The following is a 27,821-nucleotide window of genomic DNA, read 5'->3' as shown; positions in this document are numbered from 1 at the left end:
CATTTCCCATTGCTGCATGCAAGAGTAGTTGAAAATTGGAAGTAAATATTACAGAGTGGCCATGCTGTCTCTAATTTTCAGGTAAAAGTGAAGTGGTGATCATCAAAGAGTTGCGAATACTTCAAGACACAAGATGATGGAGAAGATTAAGCTAGTTACATTGAATCGATGCTATCTGCTCTGGAAGCCATGTGTCTAGCTTAGCAGACCGTACCTGCAGGAGTCATCAAGAACTCGGTCAGATGGAGTTGTCTGTAGCCGCAAACCTATAGATAACTGAAGCAATCAATAAGAGCCAAAACTATTTATGTTTTTATCCAATTTTTTTTTTTAAAAAATCCTAAATCTAAGAAATCCCTATCATTCAAACTACTAGGTCCTTGGACAGTTAAAAACCCAGTCATCTAAAGAAAAAAGTAAAAGAGTAGATGATACTCCCTTCATTTGGCCATTTAATGCCCTTGCCAGTGACATTCACGGTGAAAGTAACTACCTACAGCCACCAAGGTGGTAGCCTGGTGGTAAGGGAGCGATAATTCCACTCGAGTTGTCCGGGTTCGAAACGCGCGGACGTCGATTAAATTTGGGGACCGGATGCCCTACGCCCGGTTGGCTCGTTGGCGGTTATGCTTTCCTTCCACTTGTAGCTTGGTGGTGCCAAGTGTGACGTACTCACCTTCGGATGGGAAGGGTATGAGTAAAACAGAGTCTATCCGCATCCGCATCGAACTTTCTCCTGGCGGGGTAGGGGCTCAGTGGGGGCTGCTACACGGGAGTGGGTTGGTCCCTTCCTCCCCCCTACCCCTTTTTTCTAGCAAAAAAAAAAAAAAGGGTAACTACCTACTCAATATTTGAGCAAAGCAAGGTACTAATCTAGCTTCGCATAACACTTACTTAAACTGCCTCACTCACTAACAAAACTAAATTACTCCCAAATATAATCTATATAAAAAAAAAATATGGCACTTTATTGCCATTGACAAAGTAATTATTATTAAAAAATCAACTTGATGCAATGATAAGGTGAAGATCATCGGTCCAAAGCATGAAAATAATCTCCCTGCATATAAAAGTATGGCTACATCTGATCCTTCTCAGCCCTGTAATGGCAGGAGTTTAGTGCATTGAGCTGCCTTTTTTAAATAATCAACTTGTTTACTATTCCAGAGTATTCCTTGACCAAGATGGTAGGCCGATAATTTTGTTTACATGTGTCGAAGGCAACTACAATGCAAACGACACGTATACCCCATGCACAAAATATTTAAATGCACCATGGCACTTCAAAGATACATAGCCCTTGGGTCAGCAAATGGATTCATATATCATAATATTAAGAGTAAAGCTATGACGACACGATGGCAGAAGAACGTCAGTATCCTTCGTGGATAAAGAAATGAAAAGCACAGCAACAGGTGTCAAAGTCTGAAATTGGGCAAAAGAAATGAAGTCACAAACCTGAAGAAGATGAATGGGATTCAACCATAAAATTTCAAGTGACATCAATCCAAAGATGTTTAAGAAATTTTTCATGATTGTTATCACGTCTATATTTTTTTTTCAAAAAAAAAAGCTTTAAATATAATTTCTTACTTGTGCATAAGAACAGAATGCTGCCTATATGTCTTCAAATTGCAAAACTAAATGTGAAATCCTTAGCCTTAACAAAATTCAGTTTTTTACCTCTTCCAGGATACAAATTTCTAAGAAGTATGAACAAAATATTGTAAGGCTAGCACATTTCCTAAGGACTGAGGAGAAGAATAGATTAAAGTTTTTAGCTACAAAATCAGAATTTTCTCGAGATTGGTTAAACATTTCAGCTCCCAATTGACATAAACCTTGGAGGTGTCCGGTCTAATTTCAAAGTCGTAACTTAAAATCAGAATTTAGGCGACATCTAATTGACCCGATTATAGCAGCTGATTAAATTTAAATATCAACGGTCGAGATTTAGAGAACACTACAAGCCCAGTAGACATATATGGCCCGAGACGTTACAAGCCGTGGGCTCCCTTGAGATCTGGCCGGAGAAGTTCCTAAATGCTGCTCCTTCTCCGAAAACCCTAATTTGATCTTTTCGCATCGATCAACGTCCGACGATCGGAGTTCGAAGCAAAGAAAAAAAAGATAATCCTAATCTCTCTCCAAGATTCGTCAAACCGTTGGAGATGGACGAAACCCCAACTTCTCCTGCGATTAAGAAGCGGCTTAGCATGCAAAATGAGGTATTCTCTTTTCCTCTTCTCACTTCCCCCCCTTTAATCAGTTGTTTTTCCCATTCGGGCGTGGCATTCAGATGATTCGATGATAAATAAAATAGTAAATGTAGATTCTTCATTTCTGTTAATATGACTTTGCTTTTGGGGTTGTGTAATTCTATCTGTGCTATTTGGAATTTGGAGGACAGAAAGATTCTATGCTTGAAGAAGGGTTTAAATGTTTGATAAATTCCCTAATTAATTTAATCAGTGAAGTTTTTTGAGCACTACAGTTCGAAAGGGAGGAAGGGTACGAGCGAGCGAGGCTAGAAATTTGGATAGAGGAGGAATTACTATTCAACTAAAACGATCTTTCAACAATTATTATCTTTTTCACTACCTTGAACTGCATACTGGTATCTAAGGAAGCGAGTCGAAACGTGCTATTGTCTCAGTATATATTGCAAGCATCCTGCAACTGAATTTTTTGATCTTCTGGAATTGCAAAATACTCCATGCTCTTTGTGGCTCAGCAAAGGGTGGTTCTATATACACCCCCCCTATTGCTAAGGACACCCCCCAAAAATCAAAAAAAAAATACCCAAACTAACCTTTAGTGTAATTACCATATTGCCCTTGAAATTTTCTCAGTACACCCCCCCTCCTCCTCCTCCGTTTCGTTTTGAAAAGAAAAAAAACCTTGCCCCCCTCAAACCCCCCTTAAACCCCTCGATCCATTTACATCGTTTAGGCGATCTTTGAAGGAGATTTAAGCCCCATTCGAAGCATGGACAAGCAACTAGTGATTTGGGACGAAGAATCGGCCGCAAAGGTACGTGTTCCACCTTGTTTCGAAATTTTTTTTTTTTTCACGGTTCGTGCTCCGTTCGGCACTGGATCGCCGAACAAAAGGCTTCTGTTCGGCTGAACAGTGCCGAACAGAAGCCTTCTGTTCGGCAATCCTCAACCGAACAGAAGCCTTCTGTTCGGCTGCACAGTGCCGAACAGAAGGCTTCTGTCCGGCACTGTTTTCTGTCCGGCACTGTGCAGCCGAACAGAAGGGTTCTGTCCGGCTCAGTGCAGCCGAACAGAAGCCTTCTGTTCGGCACTGTGCAGCCGAACAGAAGGCTTCTGGTGCCAAATCACGTGCCGTGCTGAATTTTGTGCCGAACAGATCCTCTGATTCATTAATTCTTGGTGATAAATTATTTTATATGTAGGACTATGCTACAACCGAATCGAGTATAATTGGATCAGAATTTGTACTGGATTACACAAGCGAATTTACAACTTACCAGGTATTATAATGTATTGTGCAATTTTGTATTAGTTTAGCGAGCTATTTTTACAACTGTGTACTTACATAAATTGTTTAATGTATAGATCTTCAAGAGTAGAGAGGACTTGTGTAATTGGTGTCGTGAAGCTGGGAGGCGAAATGGTTTTGTTGTTGTAATCAAATCATCCGATGCAGGTACCATTTCTAAGAAACCCAGAATTACGTTAGGTTGTGAGAGGGGTGGGACGTACCGAACCAAAAAAGAAAAGCGAATAAAGACTGCCTGTGGGACAAAGAAGTGTGGATGCCCTTTTGCATTAAGAGGAAAGAAATTGGATACTGCGGATGATTGGATATTACTGGTCGTATGTGGAGTGCACAATCATCCCGCTGCAGAGAATCTGGAGGGGCACTCATATGCACGGAGATTATCTGAGCAGGAGACGGAATTGTTAGTGGATATGTCGAAGAGTTTGGTTCGTCCAAAGGACATATTATCCACATTGAAGGAAAGAGATGCCCTCAATGTTACGACTATCAAGACTATCTACAATGTACGTCAACGGTTTAAGGTTGCAGAGAAAGCCGGGAGGTCTGAAATGCAACATCTATTAGGTAAATTATCAGAGGCTAAATATATTGAGTGGCATAGGAATTGTACTAATACGGATGTTGTGCATGACTTATTTTGGGCACACCCTGGCAGCATTGATTTGTTCCGTGCATTTCCCCGTGTGTTGATAATGGATTGCACGTACAAGACGAATAGGTATCGTCTTCCGCTCTTAGAGATTGTGGGGGTGACATCTACTGACATGACATTTTCAATTGCTTTTGTATACTTAAATTCTGAGCAGGAAGAAAGCTATACTTGGGCATTAGAGAGATTGCGCAGTGTCATAGCTGATGATGTTTTGCCTGAGTTGATTGTTACAGATAGAGACTTGGCTTTGATGAATGCAATTCATAGAGTATTTCCTACTGCTAGACATTTATTATGTAGATGGCATATTAGTAGGAATGTTTTGGCCAAGTGCAAAAAATTTTTCGAATTGAAGGAGAAATGGGATAAATTTATTATGAGTTGGAATGTACTAGTGCTGTCCTCCACGGAAGACGAGTATAATGATCGCTGGAGTGCACTGCAGAGAGAGTTCGGTACCTATCCAGATGCACTACAGTATGTGTCAGATACTTGGCTGAGCAAATACAAGGAAAGATTTGTTGCGGCGTGGACGGATACATGCAGGCACTACGGAAATGTGACGACAAATAGGTATCACAAATAAAGACTCATTTAATTTTAATTTGCCTCAATTGTTATATCTAACTTTCATTTGTTTACTAGGGTCGAGAGTGCACATGCAAAGCTCAAAAAGCAGCTTGGATCAAGCCAAGGAAGTTTCGAGTCATCTTGGACTAGAATACATGGATTGATTGAGTTGCAGCACAGCTCCGTTAAAGCCTCATTGGAGAAGAGTTTATTGGTAGTGCAGCACAACTTCAAGCCAGCTGAATTCAAAGAGTTGCGAGGTTTCATATCTATAAGTGCGTTAAATCATGTCCTCGCCCAATCGAAACGAGCCAATTCAGTTGGGTTTGATGATTCAAATTGTGGGTGCGCTATTCGACGCACACATGGTATACCATGTGCTCACCAGATTGCGCGGTACAGGGTGGAAGGTCGGCCCATTCCTCTCGACTGCATAGATCCTCATTGGAGGAAACTTGATATTCTGCCTACCTCCCCCGTGCAGCCAATTCAGTTGAGTTGTGATGCAGAGTTAGATTTGATTGCGCTACGATTCAAGAAGTTAGATGGGGCTTCTCAATTGCAGATGATCAAGAAGTTACGAGAGATTGCAAGTCCAGATAGTACACCTCTTTTAGAGCCTGCAAAACGGAAGACCGGTTCACGTGGGCGCGCTTCAATGAAGGTTGATACGTCTACTCGACGTGACCCGTCTGCGTTTGAGTTGGTTCTATCTGGACAGGATAGTTATTCACCTGGTGTTGAGAAAGTTACCATCCGCAATCCATCTACTCAGATTCAAAAGAGGCGGCCCAAGCAAAAGGTAAGTACCAAATATTTATTTCCTTACAATAGGTATCACAACGTCTACGGGACGGTCCGTGCCGTGCCGGTATGTGATGTGCCGATACGGGACATGTCGGGACGTGCCGTGCCGAGATGTGCCGATACGGGATGTGCCGTGCCGAGATGTGCCGATACGGGACATGTCGGTACGTGCCGTGCCGAGATGTGCCGATACAGGACATGTCGGGACGTGCCGTGCCGAGATGTGCCGATACGGGACATGTCGGGACGTGCCGTGCCGTGCCGGTACGGGATGTGCTGAGACGGATAACTATTTGGATATTTCTGCCATTGTTACATATTTTCTATCATTTGATATTATTTGCAGGTTTTTCGTACTAGAGCCCAGTCACATACGCCCATTATCTATATTGATGCTATTCCTTCTGCCTTGAGACCATACATCCAGCATATCAAGGATGTAAAAGCTGATGGGAATTGCGGATTTAGGGCAATAGCTGACTTACTGGGATTTGGAGAAGATGACTGGGTGCGTGTTAGGAAGGATTTATTGCAAGAGTTGCAATGTCATTCGGACCACTATCGCACATTATATGGTGTGGAAGGGACGATTGCTGAGATCACTCATGCATTATCATATTATGATGATTGTCCACCATATGACAGATGGATGACTATGCCGGACATGGGTCATCTTATAGCATCCTGCTATAATGTTGTCCTATACCATCTCTCGTTGCAACAATGTCTGACCTTCCTACCTCTCCGTTCCGTGCCAGTACCTCTTCTATCCCGCAAAGATATCGCTATCGGATTCGTAAATGAAAATCATTTTGTTGAGGTACTACGTTCACAACACTTGCGAATATTTAATTTTGCTTATTAAATTTTGCTTATTTATAATTTTGTAGCTATTAATATTTTCTTATTTCTAATTTTGAAGGTGTTCTTGTTGCCGGGACATCCCGTTCCGCCAGTAGCGACCAACTGGCGAAAATATCATCTTCCTTGTGCTACCGGATGGGAAAATTCATATGAAGCCCGGATTCAACAGTTCAAAGAGAGCATCTCACCTAATGTTATAATTAGCGAGACAGTAGAGTTAGATTGATTGTTTATATATGTACAATTTTTGAAAGTTGTAAACAGATGTAAACATATGAAGACTGTTGTTTCCGTTGAGATTTCAGATGTAAACAGAAACATACTTAAGAGCTGGTGGGAGCAAACAAATCAAACAGGGGAACTAATAGACCTTTCTGATGTGCAAGAACTTAACGGTGACAAGCTTGAGCAGATGATTAACACATTTGGTGGGTTTGATCTGGTTATTGGTGGAAGTCCATGTAATAATCTTTCAGGTAGCAACCGCTATAGTCGTGATGGGCTGGAGGGTAAACATTCATCTCTTTTTTATGATTATTTTCGCATCTTAGACCTTGTGAAGTGTATCATGGGGAAGAACTTCTGATTGCACCATCTCACTTTCTTGTTTTTGAGCAGGCATTATCATTTCTTTTGTTGGAAAAGAGGGCTCTGTGATGTTCTTGGTCAGGTGAGCGAAGCGCAAATAGGCTGCGCGCTTTATTTGGGGGAGTGAGAAATTAAGGGGGTGGTAGAGCATCTTTTAAATGTTTGCCTTTGATGATTGAGGCGGATTTTCTGATAAGCAACAGTTATGTTAGCTATGTATTTAAAATGTTGAAAGATCATGAGGATGTTCTCTTTGAACCTTAACTTGCATTGCAGAGTTAGATTGATTGTTTATATATGTACAATTTTTGAAAGTTGTAAATTTTTTTGGGCTCTTAGAGTCATGTACTGTGAAACTCCATCATCAATATAAATCAAAAAATATCTGTCTTCGCATTGTTAGATTGATTGTTATGTGCACTGTTATATTTGTGTAAAATAGAACGAGCCAGGCTTTACAAATATTACACGTAAATGTACCAAAAATATATATTTTTCATTAATATCAAAGGCTTTACAAAGATTACAAAGGCTCCATCATCAATTCCTATGACGCCGTCGTCGACGCGTGTACTGCTGTACGTCCGAATGAGAGGGTGCTGGATCCGAATGAGAGGGTGCTGTACTCGGGCCAGGCTCATCACCCAGAAGTAACTGATGCATCTGACAAATAGCATGAAATAGGTGCCCGGCACCTAGTGACGTAGCCTCTGAGGGACCCATCCGTACAATGTCGGTACTGATACCGAGTGCATCTGCATTACGCCGCCGGTGCATGTCAGCATCATCATGACCTCCCCTAGCTCCAGAATGAGTACTCGAGCGCAGATGAGGAGGCTGAACTGCAACGTGCGTGATACAGAGATACCACTCCATGTATCCCGGTACGCTGTCTGATGGCCGGGTAACTGGGTGGCTCCTGCTCGCCTGGCTCAGCACGTGGTCCTCCCACCGCTCCCAAAGCTGATCCATATAGGAGTAATGTATCCGGTACGAGCCTGCTGTGGAACCTCTGTTGGCTCGCGTAGGGGCTAGTGGCGCTCGAGGGATGGTCTGAATACGACCAAACTGTCTAAGAACCCTTTCTGGATGATAGGGTTCTACGATATCAAGGCACTTGATGGAGCCACTAAAAAATGCGATATCAATATATGGGCGATCTCCCCGAAGCCGATGATGGGGATCCCAAATAACCTGCAAAACAAAAGGTCCATTTTAGTTTTATACTATATCGCATATTAAAAGTACTGACAAACACAAGCAAATGGTAATATGATACATACCTCATCGATGCTCAAAAGGTCCAATGACTCACGTAGAACCACTAAATGGTCCATCGTGGTACGGGATGGAGTACCGGGCATCCAGCGGTGCACGCGGGGACTGGCATCAGTATACTCGAGCGACGGGTGAGGACTGAGTGCTGGAAAATGCTCATAAATCCATGCCTGCAGAAGCGTCATATAACCACTGATCTGTCTCACTGATGACCTCGACGCAATCCCCAACTGCCGATACAAATATGCTAAGGCAGCTGTACCCCAGGCATATGTGCTCACCCTATCCAGATCCCGCAGTAAACACAGATACGCTATAGGCACCCTGGTCCCACTCTTATCAGCAAAGAGTGTGCAGCCTAACAAAAATAACAAATAGGCTCGTGCTGCACACTCTATCCTCTGCTGGCTGTCTCTATCAGATACAGAGTGAAACTGAGTCCTCAGCCACTCCATCCTCACAGACTGACCGCGCGATGACAGTACCTCCTGACGCGCGTCTCCAGCTGACACCCCCAACAACTCCACAAGTAGCTCCTCAGCATTCCGATCACTCATCCTCTCAGGAGAAACTGCTACTGAGGCACCTGCGACAGGAATCCCTAAAATGGCGGATACATCATCCAACGTGATAGTGATCTCGCCAAATGGTATATGGAAGGTGTTCGTCTCGGGCTGCCATCTCTCTACGAAGCCCGAAATCAGAATCTTATCGATGAATCGATAAGAGCACTGTACTAACTCTATGAGGCCCGACTGCCTCAATAGTGCTTTGAACCTGGTATTTGGTTGGTTTGAAGACCACCACTTCCATTCACCAACCTTGGCAGTATGGTTCATGCACTTTAGTGGAGCCCGTTCCTGTAATATAAATGTATAATTACTACTACTTTATAAAACATCAATAAACAAAATATAATGCTATAACAAATAAACAATACCTGTTGCCTCCAGATGGAAGCTGCTATATGCGTCCTGAAACTGATCAGGACGGACTCATCCTCTGGACCTCCTGGACATGGTCCAACGGACTCATCGTCTTCGCCCCTAGCGGGCATATCATCATGCTCTGACTCAGGAGAGGGCGATGGCATATGAGCAGGCTCGGGAGAAGCAATCCTAGCACGACGTCTCCTAGCTGACGCCGTAGGTCTAACTCTGGCGGGACCGGGATCCATGTCTGAAAATATAGAAATTCAATGTTAGGCTATATCAAAGAAAATAATTCAGCACGGCACGCGATTTGGCACCAGAAGCCTTCTGTTCGGCTGCACAGTGCCGAACAGAAGGCTTCTGTTCGGCTGCACAGAGCCGGACAGAACCCTTCTGTTCGGCACTGTGCAGCCGAACAGAAGGCTTCTGTTCGGTTGAGGGTTGCCGAACAGAAGGCTTCTGTTCGGCACTGTTCAGCCGAACAGAAGCCTTTTGTTCGGCGATCCAGTGCCGAACAAAAGGGGAGGCGGGGGGGGGGGGAGCTACCTCGAGGTGGTCGTGGAGGCGCCGGCGATGTGCTCGTTGCTCGGAAGATGGCCGGGGAGGTGGTTCCGGGAGAAGCCGGCGAGGTGGTCGGAGATCGGGAGAATGCCGGCGACGAGAGGGAGAAGGGGGAACGGGGGGGTTTTGGGCGTTGGCGAGGTGCACTGCACCGACCGGCGACGAGAGGGAGAAGGGGGAGACGGAGGGGGTTTGGCCGCCGGCGAGGTGCTTGAGGCGAGGTTTTTTGGGCGGAAGGGAGAAGCCGGCGGGTGTTTTGGAGGGGAAGAGCGGGGTGGGGGGGGGTTTGGGGGGTGTAGAGAGCAATTTAGGTGAGGGGGTGGGGAGGGTGGGGGGTAATTTAGGAATTTTTAATTTTTTAGGGGTGTCCTTAGCAAATGGGGGGGTGTAGAGAGTATTTAATTTTTTTTTAATTTTTGGGGGGTGTCCTGAGCAATAGGGGGGGTGTATATAGAACCACCCCTCAGCAAAATAAGAGTGTTTCTTTGAGACGGGAGGGACATGCTTGATTACCTTGAGCAAAATAAGACTGTTGAATTGGTATTTAGTCACTATTTACCCTTCTAACTCGTAAACTTACGAAAGCCTCTGTTTTCTAGTATCACTCTATATAGTTTCTATTTTAAACAAGTTACAAGTTGGAATGCTAACAATCCGTCTGCAATCTTAGGTTAATTGTCTGGGTTGTATAAAGTTAATCTGTGTTGGCAAACTTACAAACTTGAATCTCAAGGTAGGGATGCTCTTAATCATAGATGGTCTGCTCTTGTCAAATCAAGGAGGCTGTTGGCAACTGACTGATTTTTATATTTCTACAACATGTATAATGCCAATCTAACTTGGATATTGCATATCTGTAGTTAGCTTTTGCTGCAATTGCTTCTTGTCGAAAACTGTCTGATCATTTTCTTTGGTTTACATAGTCTTGAATGTGCTATCTATTTCCGTAAAACTAAATTGATTGTTTTCTTTTAAAGCATTGTTCCTTTTCCGGAATTTCTTTTTTTGCGCCGTGCTTTCAATATAAGCAGCTTTATCTTATCCTAATTGCCTTGTTTAGGTTCTAAAATGGCTGTCAGAGTTTTCAGAAAAGCTGCAAAAGAGAGCAGATAATGCTACGATGGAAATAAATGGACTGTTGGACGAGGCTGGAGTTGTAGAACTAGATCTGAAGAACACTTATAATTCCTTCCGCACCCTCTCATATCATCAATTTGTTGATCATGCAAGTACAGCTCTCGATCGGTACATATCCTTGTAAAGAAATATTTGCTCGTTGCTGTAGCATTTTAAACACAATCTCAAGCTAAAGTGTAGCCACAACATAAGGCCATGAAAACATTGTGTGCTCACATGTTTACTTTTATCTTACATTCAATTTATCTCTTCCATTTCATGTCCATAGCCTTTCAGATGCAATTCTAAGGCTAGTATCTGACCCACTGATTTCAGTTATGGCATGGATGTTAAGTTGCTGAAAAGGAGCTTTATATTCACTTTTTTTTGCCACTGTTAAATGATGTTCGAGTAGTTATTCAAGTGTATCTTTGAAGGACAAAAGATCATACTTGACTCCCTTCCTGTTTTGTATATTGAGTTGATGATTATGTTTCAATTTTTCTCTTTAACTTAAAATTTGTGCCTGCATTTATTAGACCTTGGCTTTTTAAATGTTTGTCTAGACCCTAAGTCTATGTGTTCCCTGTTGGCTTCTAATCATGATATTTAATGTCACAAGGAACTAGTTTAGCATCTTAATATGTTACATTAAATGTAGTTGTGCAGCATCTGAGGGATGCGATCTATCTGTTGCTCAGCTGATTTAAGAGTCATGATCTGAGCATCAGTTGCCATCAGTTCATAGCCTGCAAAATCAAATGGACTATTCTGATTGTTGCAGTTTTCCACTCTGAATTTAGGACATCTTTTCAGAACTTACTGTCTAGGGACTTTAACATGATCTCTTTTTTGTTAAAAATCAATTTCAAAATAGATGTTGTATTTTTCTTTACTTGGTCGTTTTAACTGTAGCTACTGATGCCTATGATTCATTAGAAAATTCTATTGCATATTTTTATACATCTTGAAGGGACATCTCATAATGCCAATTTTTCTGCTTGCAATATATTCTATTTCTCCAATCCTTTTCTCTTTGGTATTCATAATGCAATTTTCTACTATTTGACTGCTTTTCTCTTTTTTTTTTTGCATTTTTTTTAAACTTTGAAAGCTCTCTTCTTCACTGCAGAAGATATCTGATGAAGATGATGTGGATTCCTATATGAAGGATAGTGCTAAAAGTTCAGTTCAAGCAGACATACCTGCCCAGGATTATGAAACAGATATATTGCCCAGATATAAGGAAGCTTTATCATTGGGTCTGACTTCTTGTAGAAGTCACTTACAGAGTACAAAGAAAAGCCATTTGACCACTTCTGTTTTCAGAGTAAGTTTTGTTTTTTGTTCATGAATGATTACTTTAGTTTCTATAAATATATGATTACTTTAGTTTCTATAAATAAATGATTACTGTAGTTTCTATAAATATATGATTACTTTAGTTTCTATAAATAAATGATTAATTTAGTTTCTATAAATAAATGATTTAGTTAGTTTCTATAAATATATGATTAATTTAGTTTCTATAAATATGCATCAGTCTAACATAGTAACCTAAGCCTTATGTAGTGTTAATATTGGTTTTTCTAATTTGTTCTTTCTGCCTTTATTGATTATTGGCATGAAGGTTATGCGCATGTGACCATGCATTTTTGGGTCTTGATTCCTTCTATTGTTTCTCAAAGTTTATATCCATGAGTTCAGCTACATAATTGTGCTTGAACTTTTTCCCATTCGACAATCTCATGAAGTAATAGGGCTTTTTTTTTTAATAAATTATCGAGAGTAAAAGTTTGCGATGAACTTCCGATTATTTCTTTGCAGTTAATATAAGTGAATCTCTGTTGTATCCACTAACTTATTCATCTTTATCTATTTCCTTTCTGTTATCAAATTTAAAGACTGGGTTAGCAAATGGTCCACTACCACATATTATTGGATCTGAAGAATATATGCATGATAATAGCTGTGGGTTGACAGGTATGGGTGCTTTACCCAGTTAAGCATTTTATGAATGTTAAATTTATGCACTTTTTTCATTTTTCTTTCACAAATTCTCTTATACATAAGTTTGGTTGATCGCTTTTCTGTTATGAAGAGGACTTTGCATTGGGGACTTTGCCACTTGATTTCAGCTGGATAGTGGACTCAAAAGGAACATCTTCAGAAGCAGAAGGGCATGGTCCATCTGATTTGTTTAGTTCCCCCATGTCTGGAATGCAACAAGGTTTGTCTGAGAAGGTAGGTTTGTGGTGGTTCTTTTTTTTATTTTTTCTTTTACTTCTTGTGGGGATGGTTGTTCAAGTTTTGTTCATTAGATTGATAGCTGTTAGCAAAATTTCCAAGACACTTGAATAACATGTTGATGTGTTAGCAGTTCCTTTTCCATTCAAGTGTTCATATTTCTTTTCAATATAACCAACTAGTGTTCATATTTCTTTTCAATATAACCAAGTAGTCTGGAATTATCAAAATTGTGGTTAGGCTTAGTTCTTACTAAATATTACATGCAATATTTGTGCAAGTAGGTAGGATACTAGCACCCAATGCTGTAGCTTACCTAGGGTGGTTGTATGGGGTTGAGAGGTAGCTGGGGGCATTAGAATGGGTATTTCAGATCAAACCTTTAGCAACTTTTGAAATCACCATATGAAAGAATTGCATTATTTATTAATATATAGATGGTACACATTTCCTTTATTATTCCATCTATATATATGTTTGAGACGTGACAAGATTTGCCTTGGAGGCTTGGATGTTAAGTATTTATTATTTTCTTTTGTTATGTTTGATGGATATGGTTTGGCAAATTTATAATATCTGGAGTATGATATTCTATGTTTTAACAATTCCTCATATTATCATGCTTTTAGTTTGAAAACAGTTAACCTTTCATTGGATTGAATTTCCTTATTGTGTAGGGTGTTATTCATTTTGACCTTACTTGATGATGTGATCTGATTTAGTCTGCGTCTGGGTTATTAATGTTATTGTTTGGTCATTTCCAGGTTAGATGCATTCACCAATTTTAAGTGGTTTGGATTTGGTATAACTCTAGGTTTACTGTCTCGATACCGAATCCCGTACCGATGCCACATTAGTATAGTGTTGGTATGGTACGGTATGCAGTTTTTTTGGCATACCGAGTGTCGGTACGCCACTAGTACTGGTACTGATACCAAACCGGTATGGTATGGTACGTTCGGTACTGTCTGGTTCGGTACGGTACGACATACCATGGGTATAACCATGATTGTGGATTTTGATACTTATTGGTCTGTACCATGTTGGCTAGGTAAATGCATAATACAAGGGTGCCTTGTTCTGTACCTTCTATCTATGAACCCTATCATCTGACCAAACATACCCTATATGATCATTCATCTGGTTTGTGATTGTCATCGATTGACATGGACCCCCTCACCCCCTCCTCCACCCCCTTTCTATGAAATTGCAACAACACATAGTATCATATTTTGCTAACCTGTGAACAGTACAGGTGTCCCTTGTGATACTCAATCCTTGGCCAAGGTCTGTTTTGGCCATAATTTTATTGGATGTTTAGCGCCTATTGGATTGAATGACTAAGCAAAAGATATTCTTATTCATCTAATTAAGACTGTTAACCTTGGTCCTATGAGAAATTGTAACCAAGTATTAAAATTTTTTAAGCTTTGTTCTATTTCCTCTCACATTCTCTGCTATCTCTCTTCATTTTATTTTGTTGTGATGATTTCTTGACATCCCTTACTCTGCATGACGAGTGCCCTTACAGCAGTGTTACCTTGCCGAGTGTCCGAGTCTCCTTAAGTTTCGTACACAGCAGCCTCCAAAAATCTAGCACGGGGACACAGCGCACGCATACACACGCACATATATAGATACATATGCATACATACATATATGTGTTTCCATGTAAATGCTATTTAACAAATAAATTAAGGGAATTGCTATGATTTTTCAAGTTGTTTAATTTTTTTTTTGCTGTGTTTATTTAAGATGTGCTGAGATACTTAAATTGATAACTTGACAACTAACCGTGATATGTTTATATTTAAAGCGTAATGATATATTGCTTGAAGTGTTTAGATAACTGTGATAACTTTGTATTAACAATATAATGATGCTTTGATAAGTTTATATTAAGAAAACATAAGGATACTTTGGTTGGAGTGTCCAGGAAAGTTTAGGGACACTTTACTTAAAGTGTCCAAAGAAATTTGAGGACACTTCACTGAAGGTGTCTAGCACTTAAAACTAAGAATCCTTTAAGTGATGTTCCAAAAACAAGTGCCAAGTGTTAGATACTTAACTATGATGTATAAGTGTCCAAAAATCTCAACACTTTCACACATCTTAAAAATGGAGTGTCCAGGTAATAAAGAAGAGTTCTGTTGGCAGGGGATCCATGGAAAGACTCCAAGAGGTTTGGAGGTATCACATGATTTGCTGCTTTATAAGAAAGGGATTGATGATAAAAGAACATGGCAAAAGGAACAAGTATTCAAATCTATGTTCCCAAGTGGGTTTAAATTTGGTTATTTGTTTTTATTAATTTGAGTCTATCAGGTTAAGCCTTATTCGGATGGTTAGTTCAGTTTGAGATATTTGAGATGCCTAGTGGGTGTCTTAGGCAACGTTAACCCACAGGTGGATCAAGATGTGTATTTTTACATTTTCTCAAATTTTTCAGTTTGGGAAATTGTTAAACTTTTGCTTTGCTGGATTTATTTGAAATCATGGCTATGGGACTCAAGTGATCCTCAAACCTTAGTTTGTTCATCATGGGTGCATGACATTAGATAGTTGTTTCTGGTAAAAGAGAATGGAGAGGAAAAAGGGGAGGGGGGTGGCGGTGGATGAAGTTTGTGAGACAAGGAGAGAGAGTGTGTGAAGATCAACATAGATTCCTTTTGTCACAATAAGGGTTATAAAAATGATTCCTTCTTGGGGTCACTGGTGAGTATAAATAATAATGCTTTGTGGGCATTTGTCATTACAATTCTTTGTTCTATAGTGTCAAAACTTGCGGTCTAATCGTGATTTTTTTAACCTTGACAGGATGGGACTGAGCCTTTAGTGTCTGCCGCATTGGATTTTAAAGCCATGCTTGAAGCAGCACTTCTAAATCCTTACAAATTTTGTATGTGATTCTCTGTTTTATTTGCTATGTTTTGTTTTGATGCTATACTAATGCATTCAATTTTATATCAATGGATGAATCAGCATTTGTTAGCCTGCATTGAAGACCTTTATTTCATTGATCTTTCCTTTCCTTTTTTAAAATAAAAACTTGTCTTGAAATTTGGAGCATTCTTTTATTGTGCAAGCAACCATTTGTTCTGAATCAACAGGATTTATAATTTTTGCTATACTGTGAGCCTGTTTACATTTGCCCCATTAATTAAGTTTAGATAATATCAAATTAATTGAATTGTTTATTATTTTTTTTGGTGATTTCTGTGTATGTAAATCTCTTGTAGTATGTCTGCAATGATATTTGAAGTTGGAAGCCACTTGAATGAGTCAGCAACTTACTACAATTTAGGGTAGAGCTCAGGTGGCATAAGATCCTTAGCTTGCAAAGGCTATTTTTATAAGTAAATTATCTTTTTCTGGAGAGCACTACTTTCAGTTTGATCTCCAACCCCCCCCCCCCCCCCCCCCCCCCCCAAAAAAAAAAAAAAAAACCAAAAAACTCAAAGCTGGGGGTGCAGATGTAATGTGTTCTTGATGTTTCATTTTCCATGTGGAAACTGTTGGTATCTGGAATTCCTAAATGAATTGTTTGAGGAATGCTTACTTTGTGACCAATGTTCTTAAGCATACCTAATTGGATTGGTTTCATGAATCTACTTGACCATTCACTTCTAAATGAAGATGACTAAAAAAATAAAGAGAGATTATGATAACTCAATTTCACAAAATATCTTGGCATAATGGGGGTCTATCATGAGTCTTAGCATTCCAAACCTTGTAAGGAAGATATGTTCAAATCATACTTTTAATTATATTGCGTAAAACTCCAAAAATGGAGGTCATCTTAAATAATTTTGATACAATCAGTTATCATAAATCACAAGAAAACTTTTTTTTTTCCTTTCTGAAAATAAAGAGGCACATGAACAACCAAAAGTCAAGAAACATGCTTGCTCGCGTGACCTTTTTCTCTGAGTTTCTAATTTTTTCCATTCTCAACATTTGTTAAGGCTTAAGATTTACTTCCAAACCATACCTGCTAAACACTTAATATTACTTGTCATTTTTGTTGCCACTCCCATTTCCTTTACGTGCACTTGCCAGCTGTGCATGAAATCATGTATGTATGTCTATATATATATAATAATATATACATACATACATACATACATACGTATACATTTTGGTTTCATTCTGAATTTCTGAACAAGTTTCCACATTATTTTGATCTTGCCTCGTATTGTATCTCAAATGCTCAACTTGTAATGATAACTAAATATTTTTTTTCTATGTTAGACAAATTTTCTTTTTATTTTATGCAGATGATGAGGAAAATTTGTCAGCAAACAATGCTGTAAGTGATGATAGGGGCACTGGACAAACACATATGGATGCGGTTAGTTTTTATTTTCTTATGAGGAACTATCATATTATCTTATTTATATAGTCATTTGTAAGGTCAATGTTTTGGAAAAAAATTAGAAAGACCTCGGAGACTAGAATAAAATTAGAGAATCCATAAAGCTACTGCAACCTATTGAGAATAATAAAAAAATATTGGTAGAATCACGGACAATATTTGGATACTATATTGATAATTGGAAAATAATGGAAATACTTTTCTTTTGCTTTTATAAAAAATGATACTTGTATTGGAATCAGCTATATAGAATATAAACACTTCTGTATATCAAACTCGAGCTATCAAGGGAGCGAGAAAAAGAGATTGTTAGTTTCTCTAACCTTGTATTCAGTTACTGGATGGTAAAACTTTCTTCCTGCTTCATCCATTTAAATCAAAATACATAACAAAGTACATAACACCTTGATTTAGGATACTTAGGCTTAAATAAAATAGAAAACGATAATTATGTTAACAAAAAGGTTATCCTCAACATTTAGGAGAGTAGTTATGAGAGCTGGAAAAGGATTTGTCAAGGAAAGTGATCTTCCATTCTATTGTTGTTCCTAACTTAGTTGCCAGAATCAGAAGTGAGCAAGGGCGGCTATGGGTGTAGGTGCAGAGAAATGAATATTTTAGAAACACTTTTTAGTAAGGAAGTGCTTAAGAAGCGGGTGAATGTTTGAGATTCTGTGAAGATTCCAAAATGGTTGCATTATCTTTAGAAGATTCCACCCAAGAAGGTTCGTAAATATGTAAAGCAGGGCTAAAAATTAATAGGTCTTTGTTTTTCTGAAATACATACCCAAATTGAGTCAACTTGAATCTTTGGCCCGATTGGTTGATTTCAGGTCTACATAGTAACTCAAATGTGGCGATTTAGTTAGTTTGTTTGATTATAATTGAGCTCAACTACCAAATGCTGACTTGATTGCCTTGGCTGTAAACAAAACTCCATCTCTTGCTGCAATCTGACCAAGACCCATAATCATTATACTTAAATCTGATTCGACCTGAGTTAATCCTTTTTGCGTCTGGCCTGAAGTTTGGATATGTCAGCTAATTTTCAGCCTTAGGTGAAATGGACTTGCCTGCTATTGGGTATCAAGTATATTCTGAATTAAACTAGTCTATCTGCAGCATCAAGGTGAAGGTTATGCCTACTTGCCAATATTATTTACTGGTAGACAAATTGAGAAAGAGGGAAGAAATTGAGAAGTTACAAATAGATAAAGAGAGATGGGAAGAAGAGGGAAGAGAACTTTATTGAATGATTAGCTATGCATTTTTTTTCACGTTCTAAAATCCCATTTATCCCCTTCCCTCTTTGTCGATGTATTATTAGAAAAGGGTACAACATGCATGGATGATCCTTGATATGACATCACCACAAGCCTTGAGCAGATCTTAAGCATTGACTTTATGTTGAAATACATGATGGCATAGTGGACACATTGTAAAAGTTGTCCCCATATTCCATAATGGGAGCATACACTTACCTGATTTTAACCATAGGTCTGCAGCAAACAATAGCTGATGATCAATTTTATTTCAGTTATATGAGGATCCCTTGACTTAAAAAAATGGGGGCTCAGTAAACGAGGCTCCCATGATTGCGAGGTTTGAGGTGGGTCAGATGTACACTGCTTTAGACATGTGTGCAGGGAGGCTATTTCCATGTTTCGAACCTCTGACCTCCAGGTCTAAATGGAGCAGCCTTATTGTATGAAGGCTCACCTTCTATATGAGGATTCCTCGACCTGTTTGTAATTATTAAATTTATGAATAATAGTCTTGTCCATAGCACATTTGGAGATAGAAATATGCATAACCATATAATGCAACACAGCCAAGGGGAGTATATAAGTTATTCAAACTGACTGAATCAAGCTTCATAGTGATCAAATAAATTAATCTGCATACTTAACCGTGATATCTTAATGGGTCATTCAGAAGTCATGAGTACTTTACACTCAGATATGTCACTCTCTCCACTTTCTTCATTAATTTTGCATCTATATCCTGCTTCAGACTTTCAGCAAATTTCTTCCAGTTTTTTACTATTCAAAATTGTTACCTAGACGGTACCTGGGCGTCAGTGATTGTCAATTGTGAAATGTTGCTTGACATTCGATTGTTGGTTGTTAGTTCATATGATGCATTGCTTAGTTATCGCCTTAATGGATATTGTTTGATCTGCAGGTGATAATATCAGGAGCACCAGAAGCCGTTTCACGTGGTAGTCCTCGAAACCGTGGTGTTATTGAGGAGAAAGCTGTTCCTGCCACTGAAGGAAATCTGACTTCCCTTCAAGACCCAGATATTCATGCCAATGAACTTTATTCTGCACTAGTCTCTGGGAGTCTATTTGATGCTGAAGGTGAAGAGGATTCCCTCTCTTTTTGTCAAAATGAGCCTGATGACATTTCTGCCTCAGTTGCAGATTCCATTTCTGCACATGCAAGCATGATGGGTGCGAATGAGATTGTAGATGGCACCCAATCCTTAAATATTCATGAGAATCTGGGTTCTTCTGATCAGAGTACGACGGTGCATGTTAGTGCTGACACTTCCGTCGGCATCAATGAGGAAGGTGGACAGAAAGCTCCTCTGGGAGATGTCAATGCCTTGGAGAAGGATGGATCTTTAATGAGCCAGACCTTATCTTCACACAAACTAAAAGATGCTTCGTCGTCATTTGTTACTAGCAGTGATGACATTCGGTCTCATAACTAGGCATCGGAAAGTTCAGAACGTAAACCACCTGCTCATGATCCATGGATATTTCGAGATATCAAGGAGCTAACGTTTCAATCTTCTGCTGATGCCCACATATGTGATAACAATTCATCTCAGTTTTGAAGGATCTTTGCCTGATCACTCTGAGGAGCAATCTGGTTTATCTCATTGTGATGATGAGGGCAAATAAGAACAATTTGTCATGTTTTGGTATCTAGTTACCCAGGTTCATTGGTTATTGTTTTGACAGGAGGTGGTAATGGTTGTTGGCGTTCGGTTTAAACACGATCGCATTGCTAACTGCTTGGTCAAAATGCTTCTGGAATCAAAATTCAAGATAGATGGTGGGTTTATATATTGTCTGATTGTCACATCATCTCTACTCTGACAGAATTTCAATTTTTTTGGAAGATGCAAGGAGGTGAGCCTCCCTGTTTTTACAGTGAAGGAACGATTTAAGTCGAATGGAGAACTTGTTGAAGTAATGATAATTTATCTTCAATTTGTCACTGTAAACTATCTCCATAGTCTTTGCATATAAATTTTATTTATCAATGTGTAGCAGGTCATTTTTCTGAATGAAGATGGTAAGGAACATTCTCAATACAGGTTACTAGATAAATTGATAAACATGGACAAAGTTAGGGATGCCTAATGGTGATCTTTACCTGGATGAAGATAATATGTTTTTTTTCCCAGTAAACTGACGACCATGGATGTACTTAGGGTTAGATTGGATACTTAATGGTCATCTCATAATCACACAATTGTTAAGGTGTATGGATGAGGTTGCAGGCTGAAATCTTAAGACAGGATTCTGCAATAATACCATTCTTGTATATTTAACTTCCGCTTTCCGAACATTCGGTCATTCTGTCCCGAGTCTCAAGCTAACATGTGAGAATTGACGGTGTGAGTTCATTGTCATAATTTTCTTCATGAATATTATCGAAACATAAGAAAAATTTTATGCATCAGAACTTTTTTTTTTTGTTTTTTTGGTAAAAGCGGCAACTTATATAGCTTTAACGTGAGTATATCTTGCCAAGTCAACAGAAAGTAAAGAATACAAAGGATAGAGAATATCTTCTGTAGAAGTCCATAGGACCTCCCCAAAGTGCCGGGCGACGAAAGAAGCAATCCAATTTGCTGCTCGGTTCGCCTTCCGAAAAACATAAGCTATTGGATACCACCCATCTCCCGAACCAATCTATGAGACTCTCTAATGAGAGGGTGGCCATCACCAAACCTATCCAAACCTCGTATACAGTCAATCACTACAGAAGAATCTCCCTCAAGATGCACCCGTTTGGCATCGAAGAACCTCTTCGCATATAACAGTCCCTTCTATGCAGCCCGAAGCTCTGTCCCTACAATAGAGAGACTCGGCGTCAGCCGACCCTCGGCTGCTACCAACCTGCTAAGAGAATCTCTGATCACAAATCCAACACCCCCATATCCACCATCCACTGACATGCTAGCGTCAAAGTTCACTTTGAGATGACCAAGGGGTGGGGGCACCTAAGAAACATAGGCGAACCTGGGCGTTGTGACAACGGAAAGAGTGCCCCAGATGTCCCTGGCCATTTCAGTAGAAAATAACGCGGTAGCTGCAGTAACCTCCCCCGCATGCAATATAGCTCTATCCACTATCATCCTCGGAGACGCCCTCCTATCCTCGAATAGGCCAGTATTCCTATCCAACAAAATATGATAAGCCATGTATGCTCGGGCAATCCCCTCCTCCTGGAGTCCGGGACTCCGCATAGACACTCTCAATAGATGGATCAGGTCCTGAACCGACTCCACCAACTGGGGCAAGGGAACCCGTGATCTACTCCATATCTCTCTCACCCTGGGGCACTACAAAAGAACCTGATCAATGGTCTCCTCAATCTCCACACACTCCTCGCAGCACTGGGTGACCCACAGTCCTCGCCGAGCTAGCAAACTCCTGGTCGGTAAGCAGCCCCATGCTACCTTCCAGATGAAGAGCGCCACACGCGGGTAGACCCGCATCCTCCAAATTCATTCTCCCTCAATCTGCCGAGCTGACTCCTTACTGATCAGAGTGACAAGATCCCTAGCTCGTACCTGCGTCCGACCTGATGGCATCCACACTAGCTTGTCAGGCTCCTTTTGGTCAGGAACCGGTAGAGTCAGAACCGACTCTGCCAACTGCTCCCCAAAAACCTCCCGGATCAACCCAGCCCTCCACTGGCCCCAGTAGGATCCAGCAAATCACATACTCTGTATCTGACCAACCTCGCAGAATCCACCATGGTCGGCAGACGATCGATCGGCCGCTCAATCACCCAACTGTCCTCCAAAACATCGATCGACCGACCATCCCCAATAGCCCATCTGATCTCCAGCAGCACCAACATGTCTCTGGCATACATCTCCCTCCAGACCGGTGAGTGGTGATGGCCAGCCCGTATCCCTGGCAACAAAGCACCATACTTGGCCGTCATCAGTGAGGACCACATACTATCGGGCTCTAGCATGAATCTAGCTACATGACAAGCTGCTAGAGCCTCCCGTCTCACCACCAAAGACTGCACCCCCAAACCTCCGTACCTGGTCGGCTGACACACTACCTCTCATCCCAACAAGTGGACAATGCCTCTACTGCTGCTCCTCCCCCAGATGAAGTTCCTAAAGAACTGCTGAATAGTCCTCAGAAATGCCACTGGAATGAGAGCGTTGGAGAGGAGGTAAGTAGGGATCGCCGTAAGAACTGAACCGAACTAGGGTGATCCTCCCCATCATTGATAGAGTGTGCATCTGCCATCCCTCCAGTCTGTGCCTGATGCTACTCTCCAAAGAGGAGAAGTCACTGTTGCATAGCCACTAATTAGAGATCGGGATCCCCAGATACCTCAATGTGCCCACCTGCTTGTCCTCCCCCAAAATCTTCAGAATAGAATTCTTCACTGCCAACCTAGTTTTCCGGCTGAAACATAAAGCTGATTTAGACATATTGACACACTGATCTGACACTGCACAGTAGTCTTGGAGGATCCTACAGATAACCCGCGCGGCTTGCTGAGTCGAGTGGGCTAGCGATAAGCAATCATCAGCGAAAAGCATGTGGGAGATCGGCGTAGCCCTCACCACTGGCCTATAGACCTCCAACTCCTGCATGGACACAGTATGCCGAAGTGCTCTCGAGAGCGCGTCCGCACAAATAATGAAGAGGAGAAGGGAGAGGGGACATCCCTGGTGCAACCCTCCAGTAGACTCAAAAAAATGGGATGGCGTGCCGTTCATCAAAATGGCGAAAGAGGGACCCCGCACACAGCCCATAATCCAACTGATCCACCTCCCGGGAAAGCCAAACCCTTGCAAGGATTGCTGTACAAAATTCCATCTCATTCTATCGTAGGTCCTCTCCATATCAAGCTTGATTCCCATCAAGCTCCTCCTCATCGGGGCCCTGCGAAGGTCAAATATAAACTCTTGGGCGATAAGTACATTGTCTGTAATGCTCCGCCCACCCAAAAAAGCCTGCTGCTCCGGGCTAATCAACCTCGAAAGAACATCCCTCAACCTAACGGCAAGTATCTTCGTCATAGCCTTATACAGAGTCGTGCACAGGCTAATCAGCCGAAAATGGCCCGGCTCAGTAGCATCCTACCGCTTCGGTATCAGTGTGATGAAAGTCCTCTGCCAGTCAGAAGACATCGTAACTGTACTGAAAAACTGCTGTATGGTTGCCGTCACATACTGTCCCACAATCGACCAATATCTTTGGAAGAACACCAGAGGAAAACCGTTCGGCCCTGAAGTCTTGTCTCCCTCAAGGGACCAGACTGTCTCCCTAATCTCATGCTCCGATACCGGCATGATCAAAGCTGTACTCTCCTCCTCCGTCATCCCGACCAAAGGTATCGGAATATCCGCTGGACTCTCCTTCCCTGTCTGCTTTGTCCACCTAGCCCTAAAGAAGCCCTCCATAATCCTCCGAACCATATCAGGATCCTCTAACATCTGCCCATCCTCACCTCTGATGACTCTAATCCTGTTTTGATGCTTCTTAATCACAGTCGCCTGATGAAAAAAATCTGATATTCCTATCACCCTTCAAAATCCACTGAACCCTTGACTTCTGTATCCAAAGTATCTCCTACTGTCTGAGGAGAGAATCATGCAGTGCCAAGTGTGATCTGAGCTCCCCCACCATCCCCTTCAATAATCCACCTCCCTGGACCTCCCGAGACTGTAGTCTGCTAATGACCTCCTCTAGATCCTCAAGCCTCCTAAAAATATTTTCCACCTCCTCGCGATTCCACCTCCTCAACCGTCTTCTCGTCAACTCCAGCCTCCGGGATACTCGGTACATAGCATCACCCCTCACTGGTGCACTCCATGCCTCCCTAACCATCTCCCAGGATCGCGGATAACAGAGCCAAAACTTCTCAGATCTAAAAGGGGGTCAAACAGGAATAAACGTCTCAGTACTCACCAGTAATGGACAGTGGTCCGATGCAATCCTCGGCAGATATCTGACATGATGGTCTAGAAAGCTCCGAGCCCACCCAGCAATAGCACAGACTCTATCTAGTCTCTCCCAAACTCGGGCCCATCCCTGCTGATTATTGCACTAAGTGAACCTTGGGCCTGAAAATCCCAGATCAACCAATCCATTTGAATCAAGGAAGTCCAAAAACTCCTTAATTTTCCTTGTGAAGGTGAAGGGTTTCCCTCCTATTTTCTCCAGTAGATCAATAATATAGTTAAAGTCACCTGTCACCATCATCGGATGACCCAAATTAATCAATTGAGAGGCCTCCTCTCACAATATGCTCCTCGCCCTAAAGTCTGTACTAACATACACAGCTGCGAGGACCCATGGATTTCTGTTGCCTTTCGGAATTACCATAATTACCTCTTGAGTGCATGCATTGAAGATGTCAATTCTACATTTACTCTGTGCCTAAGTAACAATGATGCCTCCCAACAAACCTACAAATTCTATTGTATAGAATCCCCACGACCTCGGCACCGCCCTCCTTGCCTTTTATAAGCTATTGCTCGATAACCGAGTTTCCAGTAGCACACAAATGTCCGGGTTGTGCTAATACACCAACTTACGAAAAGTCGGAGCAAAAGAAGGCTTCCCCGCCCCCCGGCAATTCCATAGGAGCACCTTCATGGACACTTGACGAGGTGACACGACCCGCCTCTCTGGGGCCGTATCCACAAGAAACCTCCCGGTTCATCTCCCCTACTTTCACCACAATATTGGAATTAATTCCTTTTGCTGCAGCCATCAATTGGCTGACCATTTGAGAATGCCTCTCTTCACTGTAGGCTTGTGCCAAACGGCACGCAGGTTCTACAGTCCCCTCGCCCGACGCCCCTAATCCACCCTGCTGCCCACCAACTGCATCCTCTCCTCCAACACTGCCGGGAATCATTACCTGCTTTCCCTTCCCAATCACCGTCGGGACACTGTTGCCCCGTGCCAAATGGCACAGCTCACAGGTCACGGTGGGTATTGATTTGGCTGAGAGCATCCCTTTCTTGCCGGATCCAGAGCTCTTGGCCACCCCGACCACGCTGCGTCTCGCCACCACCACCTCGTCCCGATCGTCCGTCGACGTCGCCGCCGCCCCCATCTCCGAGAGTGCTGCCGCCCCCGAGTACGCTCGAGTGAGTCGCCCTTTCCCTTGAAACTTTGCCTCCCCAAACAGCCACGAGTCGCTGGCACCTCTGATCACCGGCTCCGCCCGAGGAGGTCGACCGCTTGTTGTCGACCGGGTTGGGGGGGAGCTTCTGCTCCTCCGGTGAAAGCCACCCCTCGATCTCCTCGGCGTCCCAGACGCCGACTTTACTTCCCCTGCTAAATGGACCAAACCACCCTCCAGCGGGCCCGCAGCCTGAAGAGGCATGGTTGGGCTCCTCATCCTCTTTAGTGGGCTTAAGCCCAGCCCACCAGCGCACCCCGCTGTAACAGGCTTGGGCCCCCTGCCAGCCCGATCCAAAGCGGGTTTGAGCCCACCTGCGTTTGGCTCGGTGCTCGACTCGGTGCAAAACACGGTGCCACCACCGGGTTGGCTCGGTCCCTCTAGATCTGCTGGCACTGGCCATCGAGGCATCCTTCTTCGGCGTTTTCCTCCGTGCAACCTTGGAAGGTTTCTGCCAGCCCTCCAGATCAATTGAGGAGCCGCCATTGGCCATCTTATCACCAGTGGAGCTAGGACCGGGACTCGGAGGTGACGACGCTGAGTTCCGCCTCGCCCCGGACTCGGTCGTCACCTTTCTCCTGGTAGGCGGCTTGGCTGCCCGCTGGTACCAGATCCAGTTGTAACCATCCATGGTCCGAACACCGACTACTCCCCCGGCGTAGCTCCATCTCCCTCCATCTGCCTTGGGACCTCTGAAGAGCATCCCCCAGCCAGCGCGTTCCCCTTAGCACGCCGCTCTCCCTGCTCCGCCTCCATCATCACCGGCGAGGGCCGTCCACACTCACCCCCCCAATGGCCGATTCTCCCACAGCAGGAGCACGGGGCCGGCAAGTTCTCATAGATAAAACTCTGCCAAAATCTTTCCTCCGTCCCATTCGTCCTCCCCATCACGAAAGTCCCTGGCTTGAGAGGGGCAGAGCAGGTCACTGCGACCTTCACCCTGGCGTATGTTTTTCTTTTTTTCTTTTTCTGGTCTCCTAGCCTTCGCCACCTTGTTTTGCACTGGCTAATTGCCGAGATTTGACCCAAAATAGGGGTGCTCTATTTTGGTTGTTCTTCTCCTTATTCACCCCTGTCGAGCACCGAAATAGGCCGGGCTTCGACTCCTCTTAAGACCCATGAGATCATGAAACTGTTAGATTGGGTAATCGACCATTATATTGGTCGAGTTTGGTGTAGATATTTTTTTTTATCTTCTCGTTTCTTCCTCCCTTCTTCCTTGTGTTGGCTGGCCATTGTTGCCGGTGATGATTGCGGTGCGGCTGAGAGCCGCAGGTGGCCGCCGCCGCCGGCCACCCTCACTACCCTTGGTTTTGACCAAAGGCAAAGGAAAAGATGAACTCCCATCTTCATGAATTAGAGAAGTGAGATTTTGTCTCTCTACCTCTCTCTCTCTCTCTTTATTTTTTCTTTCTTTGTCTCTCTCTTTGCATGGTTTGATGGACGGGCAGGAGGGTCCCAAATATTCTCTTTGTGGACCCAGGTTAACTCTAGTAGAAGGTCCTAGACTAGTATTGTTGTAACCATCCGTCGTGCTAGCCTTCACTGTCATTCATCAGCCCTTTTTGGACCTCCATCATTAGCATCTTGGCATATTACCCCTGCTATATTTGATACATGTTTCTTCATCTAATGATTTGGAAAACACCATCTTGACTAATTTGGGTGATCGAGCACCACTAGACTCTATCATCATTAGTTTCTATTGTATTATCCGTACCATAGTCTAATTCTTGTTTCAGAGTTGACTGGTTTGATTGGCTAGAGCGGACCGTCCTGGATCATCGGACGCTACTATTTAATCAACCCTGTATGTCCTTTCTTCACCCGACTGTTGTCAGCTACCATCGGATCCATAATTGATAACCTCTGATCTATTGGATATA

At 42.3% G+C, this 27,821-nt stretch overlaps 2 protein-coding genes across 8 annotated transcripts; one reads left to right on the top strand and one right to left on the bottom strand.

The window, feature by feature from the left end:
* The first annotated feature begins 1,999 nt into the window (after window positions 1-1,999).
* Window positions 2,000-20,797, top strand: LOC103697878 (WASH complex subunit 2-like). Of its 7 annotated transcripts, XM_039131769.1 has the most exons (9): window positions 6,574-6,933; window positions 7,043-7,094; window positions 10,844-11,008; window positions 12,032-12,229; window positions 12,804-12,882; window positions 13,001-13,143; window positions 15,964-16,045; window positions 17,424-17,497; window positions 19,706-20,797. In XM_039131769.1, exons 3-9 carry the CDS (start codon window positions 10,904-10,906, stop codon window positions 20,237-20,239), a joined length of 1,215 nt encoding a protein of 404 aa, XP_038987697.1. In that variant the 5' UTR covers window positions 6,574-6,933; window positions 7,043-7,094; window positions 10,844-10,903; the 3' UTR covers window positions 20,240-20,797. The 7 variants fall into 7 exon arrangements, with proteins under 7 accessions (XP_038987694.1, XP_038987698.1, XP_038987696.1 ...); XM_039131766.1 differs by lacking the exons at window positions 6,574-6,933; window positions 7,043-7,094 and adding an exon at window positions 2,000-2,228; XM_039131770.1 differs by lacking the exons at window positions 6,574-6,933; window positions 7,043-7,094 and adding an exon at window positions 2,002-2,228 and having other exon boundaries at window positions 10,872-11,008.
* A 2,298-nt stretch (window positions 20,798-23,095) lies between these two features.
* LOC103697879 lies at window positions 23,096-23,818 on the bottom strand. Its single transcript, XM_008779821.1, has one exon. It carries the CDS (start codon window positions 23,816-23,818, stop codon window positions 23,096-23,098), a length of 723 nt encoding a protein of 240 aa, XP_008778043.1.
* Between the last annotated feature and the right edge of the window lie 4,003 nt (window positions 23,819-27,821).

This window comes from Phoenix dactylifera, chromosome 11 (assembly GCF_009389715.1).
Source record: "Phoenix dactylifera cultivar Barhee BC4 chromosome 11, palm_55x_up_171113_PBpolish2nd_filt_p, whole genome shotgun sequence".
NCBI lineage: Eukaryota > Viridiplantae > Streptophyta > Magnoliopsida > Arecales > Arecaceae > Phoenix > Phoenix dactylifera.
The sequence above is the reverse complement of the archived record's forward strand: the minus strand, read 5'-3'. Positions and strand labels throughout refer to the sequence as shown.

Excerpts from the sequence above, each read along its gene's own strand:
- LOC103697878 (XM_039131766.1), top strand. The coding sequence starts at position 2,172 with ATGGACGAAACCCCAACTTCTCCTGCGATTAAGAAGCGGCTTAGCATG. Across the intron at positions 16,046-17,423 it reads TCTAAATCCTTACAAATTTT|ATGATGAGGAAAATTTGTCA; the intron begins GTATGTGATTCT and ends TATTTTATGCAG. Across the intron at positions 17,498-19,705 it reads GACAAACACATATGGATGCG|GTGATAATATCAGGAGCACC; the intron begins GTTAGTTTTTAT and ends TTTGATCTGCAG.
- LOC103697879 (XM_008779821.1), bottom strand. The coding sequence starts at position 23,818 with ATGACGAAGATACTTGCCGTTAGGTTGAGGGATGTTCTTTCGAGGTTG.